Below are 13,337 nucleotides of genomic sequence, written 5' to 3'. Positions count from 1 at the left end.
AGAAACACTAGCAGATTCAGCAGACAAACTCACCTAAACAGTCCTTCAATCACTAACAATGCCAGCAAAAACAAGGCCATACAAGCCAACTCAACTAAAATGGCCGCCTGGTTAAACTGGACAATTCTCTGATTTAAAGAAAAATAGATCAACCCTGCATTAAGATCTGGAAATACAGAGGCGAGTAACTATAGGGCTATCAGTTTCCTTCCAGCTCTTTTTAAAGTGCTCTCGAAGGTTGTATCAGAGCAACTAGATTATGTAGAAACCGTCTCTCGATAAAGAAAATATTGCAGGTGGTGTTTATTTGAATTTGAAAAAAAAACACAACAACCTTACAATAACTTAATTTCAAACTTTCTAATATGAAATCTGTCCAAGAAATCACAATCATGGTTTAATTCATACCTGCAGGGCCACAAACGTGTCTTTGTCATTGTATAATATCAAGTCTCTCCCACATGAAATCTTATCCTTTTTAGTCTGTACATAAATGACCTTCCTGTGTGAGGTTTGTTCCATTTTTAGCTTTTAGATTTACACCGATGATGCAGCTGCTTATGTTTCTGGTCAAACTTGAGATGCTGTTTCAGAAAAGCTAACCACAAATGAAGATTGAAAAAGAAAAATAAGGAAAACAAGATGTCTGTTGTACTAAATGAAAATCGGCATCTGCATTTTCACACAAGGTTTGACTGTCTGATCTCAGGCAAGGAAATCTACAACTGAATCTCGGCAGTATTAAAAATCCTCAATAAAAAAGCAATTTTAGGCAAACATAAGATTTTAGAAGTTTATTTAACTATATGGATTTCTACTGGATTAAGTTTGTATTTAAATGTTTTAATGGACTTGCTCCTCCACCTCTCTTTGCAGCAGATCCATTCGACCTGCTTTATGTGGCAACTGTAAACTCTTTTGCTCAGACAGATTTTTCTGTGAACGGGGCATATATTTGGAATGCACAACCTTTTCGTTTTAAATTCACTAATGAGACCTGAAAAAATTGGGTTAATTCATCAGCAAACTTGTAATCATGTCTAGTTTTGAATATTATGTTCTTAATTTATTTAATTATTTTTTCTCTTATTTACCCCCCCTAGGAACCAGTGTTGCATATTGTTATGTTCATAGGAACTGCTTTCTGTGTAGTAATGAGCCGTGCACTGCGCGTAGTGATACACTATATAGGTACCGGAATGAATGCTGTATCAGTTTGAATGTTTCAAGAAGTCAGTAAAGTTACCTAAACTGCACACCGCTTTTCCTGTCTATTTTGTTGATGAGAACACAACAATTGGCGACGAGACTCGAACCTAACGTGGCGTGGAGGTTTAATGGAAGTAAAAATTGTCTCTTTTCAACTTTCCACGGTTGTTTTGCCTACCCCCGACGCGACGCAAGCTACAAGGAAAAAGTGTCCAGCTCGTGAGGAAGGGAGAAGGAAAACAAAGGAGCCGAGGTCGTGAGTAACCTGAGGAAAAACGAAAGTAACTTGATACGGAATAAAAGTGGACTGTGTCGACTAGTGAAACCGTCAGCATTTAACGAAAATGGCTGGATTTGTGGGACAGATGGATGCGTTTGATAGTACAGTGGAGGATTGGACCACGTACATTGAAAGAGTTGAACTGTATATCCTGGCTAACAAAATCGAAAATGATCGGAAAGTGGCTGTGATTCTCAGCGTAATGGGTCCAAAGACTTATAATCTACTTCGAAATTTGATGTCACTACAGAAACCAGCAAGCAAGCCATATACGGAAATTGTGAAACTGTTGCAAGAGCATTTAAACCCAAAACCGCTGGTCATTTCAGAAAGGTTTAGATTTCACAATAGAAATCAAAAGAAAAATGAGTCTGTCACGGAATACATAGCCGAACTGCGCAGGTTATCGGAGCACTGCGAGTTCAGAGATGGATTGTCAGACGCGCTGTGTGATCGACTCGTGTGTGGTCTCGTGCATGAAAGCACGCAGAAGCGGCTTCTCACAGAGAAAGACTTGACGGTCGTGCGCGCTCTGGAGGTAGCCGTCTCAATGGAGACCGCTGCAAAGGATGCAGTTGAATTACGAAAGAAGACAGCGTCGTCTAGCGAATACACAGTGAACAAATTTACAACAAAACGTGCTGAAAAGATGGCAGCTTGTTTCCGATGTGGAAAGCAAAACCACAGCCCTGATGAATGTTGGTTCAAAGACAAAGACTGTAACCAGTGCAACAGAAGAGGGCATATCCAAAAAGTGTGCAAAACGAAACAAAAAGAGAGAAAATAAAATGTGAAATGGAGAAACAAAAAGGTTAATGAATTGAATGAGGATAATTCAAATGACTCTAATTCAGATGAATATGAGCAGGAATTGGCTTGCCTAGAGCTTCACTCAGTGAAAGAAAGTCAACAAAATGTCATTTGGGTAACACCTAAAATTGAGGGACAGAAACTCAAAATGGAGCTAGACACTGGGTCAGCCCTGTCCATCATATCCTACAAAGATTACAAGAACAAATTTGCCAAAATGAAACTGAAACATACCTCACTCACGTTCAAGACTTACACAGGTGAAAAAGTCTCCCCAATGGGAAAATTAAAGGTGAAAGTAAAGTATGAGAAAACAAAGCGAGTACTGGATCTGTATGTGGTGCAAAATGACAATGTGCCATTATTTGGACGAGAGTGGCTGCGTAGCATCCAGCTTAACTGGAAATCAATCAAAGTGATGGAGATGTCTAAAGAGAGCCCTCAGCCTACCCCAGAACGACTGAGGAACCTACTGGATCACTTCGCACCAGTTTTGAATTGGAACCCTGGCACAGATCAAAGCCAAAATAGCTTTAACTGAAAATGCTCAACCAAAATTCCACAAAGCCCGCAACCTGCCTTATGCATTACGCCCAAAGGTGGAAGTAGAGCTCAAGAGCCTTGAGGACCAAGGTATCTTGTCAAAGGTGGATTGGTCAGTGGGCCACGCCCATCGTGCCGGTCGTAAAGAAGAGTGGTGCTTTACGCATCTGTGGCGACTTCAAAGTCAGCCTAAATCCAGTGCTCCAGGCGGACCAATATCCACTACCCCGAATAGAGGATATCTTTGCCTCGCTGGCTGGAGGTCAGCATTTCTCCAAGATCGATTTAGCGCAGGCCTACCTGCAAATGGAGTTGGAAGAAGCGTCAAAGAAATATCTAACCATTAACACTCACAAGGGGCTGTTCCAATACAACCGGCTGGTCTTTGGAATAGCGTCGGCCCCTGCTGTATGGCAAAGAGCCATAGACCAAGTTCTTCAAGACATCCCTGGCACTCAGTGCTATTTAGACGATATCCTTGTTACAGGAAGTGACGAACACACACATCTGACCAACCTGGAGGCAGTCTTACAGAGGCTCTCAGACTTTGGACTCAGAGTGAACAAAGAAAAATGTGAGTTTTTCAAAGACTCAATCGAGTACTGTGGTCACAAGATCGACAAGGATGGTCTTCACAAGTCACAAGATAAGGTGGATGCAGTCTTGAAGGCACCCAGGCCCGAGAATGTCCGTCAGCTACGCTCCTTTTTGGGCCTTGTCAATTACTATGGCAAGTTCTTGCCCAACATCACAACAGTGTTGCATCCATTAAACAGTCTGTTGCAAGTGAAAACTGTATGGAGATGGACGAAGTCCTGCGAACAGGCGTTCATGGTAGCAAAGCAACTGATAGCATCAGAGAAAGTGTTGACGCACTACAACCCCAATCTACCATTGCGTTTAGCCTGTGACGCATCGCCATATGGTATCGGTGCTGTGCTTTCCCACAAGATGAAGGATGGCTCTGAACGGCCTATCGCGTTCGCCTCCAGGTCCTTGAACAAAGCCGAACAAAACTATGCCCAAATTGACCGTGAGGGTTTGAGCTTAGTCTGGGGGGTCAAGAAGTTTAATCAATACCTGTACGGTAAACATTTCCCACTGATCACTGACCATCAGCCTCTAGTGGGTATCTTCAACCCCAGCAAGTCAGTCCCTACCATGATGGCGGCACGTCTGCAGAGGTGGTCATTGTTTCTAGGAGCTCATGATTACACCATTGAGTTCAAAGGCACCAAGCTTCACGGAAATGCAGATGGTCTTTCTCGCCTTCCCCATGAGTCAGGTGACAAATCTGTGTTTTCAGATCCAGCTGAACTTTTTCACATGACACAGATGGAGAATCTGCCTGTCACTTTCCTAGAGGTGAAGAGGGAAACGGGTCGTGATCCCACGATGGTGAGAGTCTACGACTTGACGGTGAAGGGGTGGCCTCAGAAGGGTAATGCTGGCCTACCTGAGTACGCAGACCGACGAGAGCAGTTGTCCGTATGCCAAGGCTGTGTAATGTGGGGCACCAGAGTCATCATACCACCAAAGCTGTGACGCCGAGTGCTAGAGTCTCTTCACAATGGACATCAAGGGGTAGTTAAAATGAAGAGCCTGGCCAGAAGCCATGTCTGGTGGCCTGGCATTGATCATGAAATCGAAGACGTCACAAAGACATGCTCAGGATGCCAGCAAACTCAGCGTCAACCACAGGTAGCTCCACCGCACACCTGGGAGTGGCCTTCAACTGTGTGGCAGAGAGTTCACATCGACTACGCAGGTCCCATTCTGGACAGAATGTTCCTAGTGGTCGTCGATGCATACTCTAAATGGCCTGAAGTGTTCCCTGTGAAGAATGCAACGTCAACAGTGACGATTGAAGTTCTTCGTACTCTGTTTGCTCGCGCTGGACTGCCACAGCAGCTAGTCAGTGATAACGGTAGCCAGTTTACTTCAGAGGACTTTCAGATGTTCATGAAAGGAAATGGAATCAAGCACGTTACCACCGTGCCATATCACCCTGCAACAAATGGACTTGCAGAGAGATTCGTCCAGACCTTCAAACAATCCATGAAAGCCACGGCAAACACCAAACTGTCCATATCAGAGAAACTGGCCAACTTCCTGTTGTCTTACCGCAACACCGAACATTCCATCACAGGTGAGACACCGTCCGTGCTGTTCATGGGAAGATCCTTAAGATCACGTCTGGACCTCCTGAAACCAGACCTGCACAGGGACGTGTCAAACAAACAAAGCAGTAAGATCAAAAAGCAAGCATCACTGAGAACCTTCCACGTGGGTCAGTCTGTACTTGCCAGAGATTATCGTCATGGGAATCAGAAGTGGCAAACTGGTGAGATAGTTTCCAAAACGGGCCCACTTACTTACACAGTAAGAGTACCACCTGGACTGATCTGGCGCAGACATGTGGATCAGTTACTGGACACTAGAAACTCCACCAGAAATGACCAATGCCGTGATGCAGACTGTACAGACAGTTCTGAGGACTTTGCATTGTTCACGCCAGATGAACCACCGGATGAACCACCAGATGAGCTGAATGCAGAGACTGCTCCAGCGACTGATAGCCCAGCTGCTTCTTCCAGACCGGTTCCGGATATACCAGAACGGCGCTATCCTGAACGAGCGTGACATCCTCCACCGAGATTAGACTTGTAGCCTAGTTAGTTAGTTTGAAGACATATAGCTTAGGTTAAGTACTTTAAGGATAACAGAGTTAATTGATAGTGTTTAAGCTTCTCTAGTGTATTTCAAAGCTAGAAGGGAGGAGTTGTTATGTTCATAGGAACTACTTTCTGTGTAGTAATGAGCCGCGCACTGCGCGTAGTGATACATTATATAGGTACCGGAATGAATGCTGTATCAGTTTGAATGTTTCATGAAGTCAGTAAAGTTACCTAAACTGCACGCCGCTATTTTGTTTATGAGAACATAACACATACATCTGCTATATGTATTTAAATAAATAAACAAATAAATAAAATGCATCTCTGTGATCTTCCTCCTCATTGCATCCACTGGGGTGCAAGAAAGCACGTGTCTTAGTGTCTTGGCACTACAGTAGTGTTAGAACAGGCTTGCATGACAGCCGGATGTGAAGTGAAGTGGGCCAAATGCCACAATCAGGTGGAGGCATGAAAGCACAGGTGTCCTCCAAAGTTAGAAGGATTTCCTCAACTGGCATCTTAATAAAGGAGCCGAAACAGATAAGACAAGATGAATAGTGTGCGCAGTGAACATCTTGCATATGCTGTGTGTGAGGTCTTGCATGCCAGCCGATACCATAAAGTAACACTGACACCAAAACAATGTGATCAACTCTGAAACTAGGAATTATGTTGTGTTTTTGTCTCTCCCCAGAATGGGCAGTTACAGCAGCGTTTGGATAACGTCCAGAGAGACTTTATTGTCTTCAACAGAGAAAAGTAAGAAGGCTCCTTGACCTGTCCTTCAACGTCTACAATCAATACTGCCTTGTTGTGAAATAACTGACATTGAAGTATTAACTAAAGAAAAAAGTGTTAGTGTTGTAAAATTAATAGGATTTGAGAAAGAATTACACCTTTAATAAATTAATCGAATTAAAAATTAAATATATTTATATTTAATGCTGCTTCCACAATTTTCAGTGAATACCTGGTAAATAAAAATTTTATAAAATTAAAAAGGCCTTTATTTATCCCAAAGGGAAATTATATAACATTTAATAGCACTTTCTAGATTTCTAGAGTTTGGTATTTCTTGCTGGCTGGTGTAATACTGTAGGATGAGATGCATGGATATTAAATTTGTGGCAGAGTGTTTTCCCCACATCGACTTCATAGAAAACTTTCAAAACTAGTATGAAAACGGAACAAAACAAAAGGCAGAACTCGGTAACCTTGAGAAGAAGAAATTCGAGCAAATCAAACTTGAATTTCTCTCACCTTCCCTCTCGCTTCAGGCCTACCGATTAAACGCCACCCTGGAAACAGGGCTGTCATACCAGCCAGGCTTGTAGCCATGGCGATAGCAAAAGTGGCAGTTATTGACACTGGCGAGACTTCAAGCTCAAACTGGTTATTTTAACTAGGGCTAGGTGGATTCTTGCAATTCATGTTAGGTTAAATAAGAGACAGAAAATATATTATTAAGGTTACTAAAGTCTGCTTTATCACGTGACTCTTAAACTATTTTGCACCGTAAACAATATTTATATTAGGTAAAATGTTGAGGTAGACGAGCGAAGTTAACCGTTACCTTTTATGGGTATATAAATTAAGGCAAGAGTAAAATGATTGATTAACATTTCTTATATTCGCTAACTTTAATTCTACGGAAATATGAAATTACCAATGAGGTAACTTAATACATGCCTATCAAAGTGAATCAGTATTGTTGGCTACCCGTGGCCATCATTTGGTGAAATATAGGAATAACAATAAATGTGACCAAAATGTGTAGTCGGAAAATTCTGTAGAATTGATCTACGAGTGTTTCTGTTGCTACTTTTTACTTCGAAAAAATGTTCATAATATACTATGTTTTTTTTACTAAACAGGTCAAGAAAGGCATTGGTGAGCTCTTCAGAGCTATCCACGAGTGAGAAGAACAAGGTGATAGAAGATGGACAGAACAACAACGTTGAGCCAGCTGCTTATTTATCAGGATAGGCCTCGCCCCACCTTATTATTTGCACCCACCTGCAGCTTGTAGATGAGCCAGCTACATACAGACCCCTACTGCTCTATCAGCACATGCACTCACAACTGGTCTTCTATGTTCCTACACTCTTAACTATTCTGTACAAACACAAAAGCAGCACTGTATGGCCTTGTGTGCAGCACCTTTCATTCACAAAAGTCACATTGTCAAGAAATCAAGAGCTGCTGGAGTGAAATGGACTCCTGGAGAAGCGGCCATGTCGGAGACCGGCTTTTTGCTTTGCTGTTACTAAAAGGATTGACTCAGCATTGTGTCATTCATATCATGCTCTCCTATGTTACTCTGGTGCTCCCGTATCTGCTCAACCTGTCCTCTGGACAGCATGCTGAAGTGAGAAAAAAAGCCAGACCTTGCCAAAAAGAAGACAATACCGCACCTGCTCAGCTGGTCAACTACGCCTGAAATCTGAATGTTGTGACTTTGATTTCTAATATGAGAAATTTTTCAGGTTAAATATGGTTATTTAGATATGATATAGGTCTCCAGTGTTCGCCACACTGACTTCACAGGCTGACAACATCTTCACGAAAAAAAAAAAAACAGGACACAAGCGTGACATGCCTTTCCAGAAATGCTTGGGAATTTTCTGAAATGAAATAAAAACGGTGAAATCTGCAACTTTTTTTTATTAGTCTGAACAGGCTCTTCGTTGAACAACCTAACTGCATTTTGAAAATATAGAACAATTATCAAATTTAATACCTGCAACAGACTCAGAAAAAGTTGGGAGCCAGGCCAAGAAGGTTCGTTTTACAGATTGTACCGTCAGCTGATAAACGGCTCATAGGTCAGGATGACGGGGGTGTGTGTAAAAAGAGGATCCATCAAAAATCCATCATTTATTTTCAAAGGATTCAAACGTGTCATTGAAAAGAGGGACGATGGTTTAACTTTTTGAAGTCAGTTGGAAGCATCAAATTTGAAACTTGTTCAGATTTTCTAAACACAGCCAAGTTGGACAGGGAGGACACTGGGAATGGTTTCTCTGGATTTATGCCAGTTAAAGAAAAGGCTGAGTCATCAAATTACAGAGAGCAGTTTTAAGAAAGTGCATTTCAGAAAATGTCCCACGTTTTCTGAAAACGGGAGTTTGTACAAACATTCAAATTGATTCTGTCAATAGCTTGAACAAGAACTTTGGTTTCGAGAAAGAAATCCCAGATTCATTTAAGACTGAACTAATAAGAGTTTAATTGAGCTTAAGCATGAATGGCTCACTTTATCATAGCAGCAGATAAATAGTTGCAGTGATCATTATAATAATAATAATAATAATAATACATTTTATTTATAACGCACTTTACATTTACAATAAAATCTCAAAGTGCTATGCCTAGCTTTGCTAGTTAAGCTAACAATAATGGTATGTTTACAACATTTGGAATGTCTGATATATTTGAAAAAACGTTGCTGCAGTTTTCTTGATCTGTTGATGATTTAAATAGTGTATTCAGAATCTTAAATGCAGAAAAAAATAGGCTTAAAAGGCTTTATTAGACGAACCAAGTAAGTAAACATTATGATGAAAGTTTATGTTAAACTCCTTAAAAACACTGGCAGTTTGGACAAACTTGCGCCTCCGTTCTGCAAATGGCCAACTGGGTCTTCAAGTAGAAAAGGTAGGCGGTAGATGTTTGTGTTTGCACTGAACCTTGCTTTGCACACGCTTCTTTAATAATTGTAGCATTTATGCACAGAAAGATAAGAAAACATTGTAGAGCTGTGAGTGAATACTTCTTCCCCCAGGAGATGCAGATTAAGCTGACTTCCCGGACAAGATTCTGTTTTAGTTATTGTCGACACTGAAATTTGTTATAGTCAAATATGCATTTCCTTTTTTTGTGTTGGATACAATCATTTACATTTATTATGTGCCACTAGATGAGATCACTATTGTCTCAGTTGTTCAAAATTCAGGCCCAAACAAGCAACTAGATGGCAAAAGCAACACCCGTAAGTCTGGCTATGGGTTTGAACTTGTTCAAAGCCACATCCAAAAAAAAAAGATCACTTGCCTAGTTTACAGAAGGATGCCTTAGACCGTTGATATGACGCACATCTAGATTCTGCATCTGTACATAGTAAAAACCTGAGCTGTTTTCCACAGTTCGTCAGTACAAATGTGATTTCTACATATACCTCATCGTTCTACAGACCCTCGTCTGATCTATCTGCATTATGGATCAATTCTTTCAGACACATCATCTCTTGTAATTCAATTTGGAATATATTTCAGTCTCTTAAATTTGTTCATGTTGGCACATTGATATTTGGTACAATGTTTTGACTTACCTTTGTGTTGTTGTTTTTGTCATTGTCACCGATGTAATTTTTGCAGTTCCAAAGGTGGTTTCCTGTAGACTGTAGGTTAGTGGGACAGGGAAATGGGGTGGTATGATCTGCGTTATGCCTGGTGCAATAATATCTGGGAATGGTTCTTCTAAATTGTGAAAATGTAACCTAACACGAGTACAGAATGAGGTGGGTTTATTGCACCAGGTTAATGATTTGTAATCATTTTCAGGGGCAACTTCGGTGGCAAGAAAATAGTGTTTAGGCCAGGCAATACTTTTTATCAAAAAACAAATGTCTATCTAAAAGACTGATTTAGTCTGGAAACAGAATTGTTAGACACCTGTGAATCTCATCCATGTTTAGGTTTGGTTGTCCTTCAGTTGTCACTGTGTTTACTGTAATCAAATGTGATGGAGTTGAAACTGTTAAGGTGTGCCTTAAATACAAATTTTCTTTTTCTGAACCAACTGACTTGTTTTTTTTTATTTCAACTGATTCATTTCTGAATTACCGTATGATCAGTAAAAAAAAAAAAAAAAAAAAAAAAAAAACTGATCATGAGCTCATGAGCTAAATGGTAGCATGTGATGCTGCTTGTTCTACAACTAGCTTCAGTGTAATGCCGCCCTCCAGTGGTAATCGACTTGTACTACAAGTAACCAACAAAAAAGTCAAAGGGATAGGCATTTCACACTTTCAAACAACACAAAGTGAAAAAGAAACAAATATAATTTCCACTGCCATAGCTCATCCTTCATATTGCCTTTATTTTAGCCACACTTATCCATGGTTTACAGACTGAGGACCACCACTTACCCAGGTCATAGAGGGCACCCTTCTCTCCTGCACAGCAGTCTGAGCTTAAGCAGCATTTTTCCACATTAGTAGCTAAATTGGGGCAAGGATTTTCAGTTAATAAATGCCTGCATTTTCTGTGTGGCATCTCTTAAGATAAGCAGCGAACCTGGGCGTATCATGGAAGTATTCCAAAGATACTTAAAGTCATCTAGAGGACATACACACCAAGTTTTTAATCACCATATAGAAAAGAAGGAAGATTCTGAAGGCTCTAATGTGCAGATGCAGTCACACGCACACACTAGCAGAGAAGTAGGATTCTGTCCGCAGGATCGTGATGCAGTCTGTAAAATGGAGCATCGTGCTTCTTTGTGTGTCATTTTGTTGTTATTTCCCATTACATGCAGCTCAGAGGCTGACGTTACACAGGAGTAGAAAAAGCGTTTTCTGACCTTGCTGTGCCGCAGAGTTTCTATGCTTTTCCAAGTGTTCTGGACATAGATCATTTCAACTATTAAATCCATTCTTTCATGAAATATGGACAAAAAATACCTACATCATGTATATCTACTATAATCTTACACCATTAGAATACACCAGGTGATACTGAGGCTTGACTACTTTGTTCACAGGAAAATGCGCAGCAGTGGGAAACACTGCGTTAAAAAACTACAACTGTTGCCAGATTTGTTAAACTAACACAATATTAACCACATCTATTCGCATTAAATATAGTTAAAATACATAACGTTAGTTTTTTATCATGTCATATTTACCGGATCTGAGCAGTTTTATCACTGTTAAATTATCACATGGTGTTGCAGCTGTGCACTTAAAAAAAAGAAAATATGGATATACTTAAGTGTAACTTCTGTATTATTTGAAGGAAGCCAGCTGCAGATATATGTCGTCAACTGCAGGTTTTAATTTTTTAGAGCAGCTAAGCTAGTTAGCATGACACTAAAACCACTGGGCTACAGAACATCAAGAGATAAGCTTGAATCTTACTGAAACTCACTTTAAACGTTTTGTTTTAACATCAAACCCGTGGCCTACATCTCCCTGTAGGTTAATGCTTACGCATCCATTAGTGTAAAGGAGCAAAGCCGAATTTGAGTAGTTTTAAATGTTGCTGCCCCTAGCGGCCACGAGATCGTGGTGCAATAGTCAGGCGGTTGATGAAGGGAAAGTTACAATGACGTTGAATGTTTTAGTATTTAATTATATTATTTATTACAAATACATTTAATTTCTGATTAATTATTATATCGCATTATATAATATGTATATAAAACTATAAATGAGATAAAAGTTTAGTTTTCAATTCTGTGAAGGTTTGTTTTTTAACAAAAATCTATAAATGCAAGACCACAAGTAGGAAAATGTTCTGATTCAGGCTAGCATCTTAAATGAACTAGCTGTAGCACATGTTGCTTTTACTCTCTGTGTTCACATGTACTGCATCCTACTACTACGGTTGAATTCCCAACCAAGCTGCCTTCATTCCCACATTTTTCTGTTTCTGTTGTCAAATGGCGAACCGACTCTAAAATGAGGAAAGAAACGCAGCCCATTAGGACAATGTTCAACAACCTTCTTTTAACTGTTTTTCTATTAGCTCAGTCATTTGAAAAAAAAAACAACATATATACCACTCATATAAACTAAAGAAAACCTCTCTGCTGTGATTTCAGCTTTATTTTTACATGACCAACAGTCACCCAGAGAGAAAAAAGTATTAGTTGCTCCACTTCCATCTCTCTCACCACTGTAGCACTACAGCTAAGAGAGAGGATAACGAGATCCTGGCCTCATCGGGCGAAGTGGCAACTTTCACATCTACGAAGGAGCCACGGTTTGTTCAAAAAGTACTATATTTTTGTTGCCAATTGTTTTTTTTCGGAGAAAAAACTGGACACTGGAAGTTTCAGCACTTCAGCACAAGACAATCAATTCCAGGCCATTGAGCCTAATTAGCCAATCATGTCTTCCAATTGAAAAAGTCCCACTTTGATTCCATTCCAGAAACCTCTGTTGGCCTTATTTTGCTGTAAACTGACACTCGTGCAAGCACTTTGAGAAAGTCAGGGTACGATAAATTTTAATGAATGAAAATTACATTGAAAAACATGTATTTAGGAAACAAGCTTGATATTCTTGCTATGGCGAAGATGGAAACGATGTGTAACGTTACTTCTCGAAGTGAAGTTCCCTTCCTGGACTTTACAAGCTTTAATCAATTTATTTCTAATTCATTTTATTTTATTTGATCTTATTGATAAAAGACCTGCAAAGTCCTGCAAAGTTTATCTGCCTGAATTATGTAAGTACCATAAGTAGGCTAAACACGAGAGGAATAAAGCAATATATATATATATATATATATATATATATATATATATATATATATATATATATATATATATATATATATATATATATATATATATATATATATATATATATATTACTTTAAATCAATATGAAACCAAATGTAAGATGTAAACAGCTTTGTAAACCAATAATCTTTTATCATTAACATTACACGTAACTAAAACATAGTATAGTCTGTGAGTTAGGAGCCTAATCCTACAGATAAATAAAAACGATTAGCTCATTTGCCTTTTTTATGTTATACTTCAGTGTGTGTAGCTTGAGGTGTAACATTAATTAAAAAGTCAAGAGA

General features: G+C 39.7%; 1 protein-coding gene across 2 annotated transcripts in view; it reads left to right on the top strand.

The window, feature by feature from the left end:
• The window catches only part of stk32a (serine/threonine kinase 32A), a 91,941-nt gene extending 81,621 nt beyond the window's left edge, over positions 1 to 10,320 (top strand). For both annotated transcript variants that reach the window (XM_075486691.1, XM_075486692.1), the window contains 2 exons: positions 6,215 to 6,279; positions 7,395 to 10,320. In XM_075486691.1, the coding sequence (XP_075342806.1) occupies positions 6,215 to 6,279; positions 7,395 to 7,506 (177 nt within the window). In that variant the 3' untranslated portion in view covers positions 7,507 to 10,320. The remainder of the gene's footprint in view (positions 1 to 6,214; positions 6,280 to 7,394) is intronic.
• The last annotated feature ends 3,017 nt before the right edge of the window (positions 10,321 to 13,337 follow it).

This window comes from Odontesthes bonariensis, chromosome 16, assembly GCF_027942865.1.
Source record: "Odontesthes bonariensis isolate fOdoBon6 chromosome 16, fOdoBon6.hap1, whole genome shotgun sequence".
NCBI classification, from domain to species: Eukaryota; Metazoa; Chordata; class Actinopteri; order Atheriniformes; family Atherinopsidae; genus Odontesthes; species Odontesthes bonariensis.
This window is presented reverse-complemented; position numbering and strand designations above follow the sequence as displayed.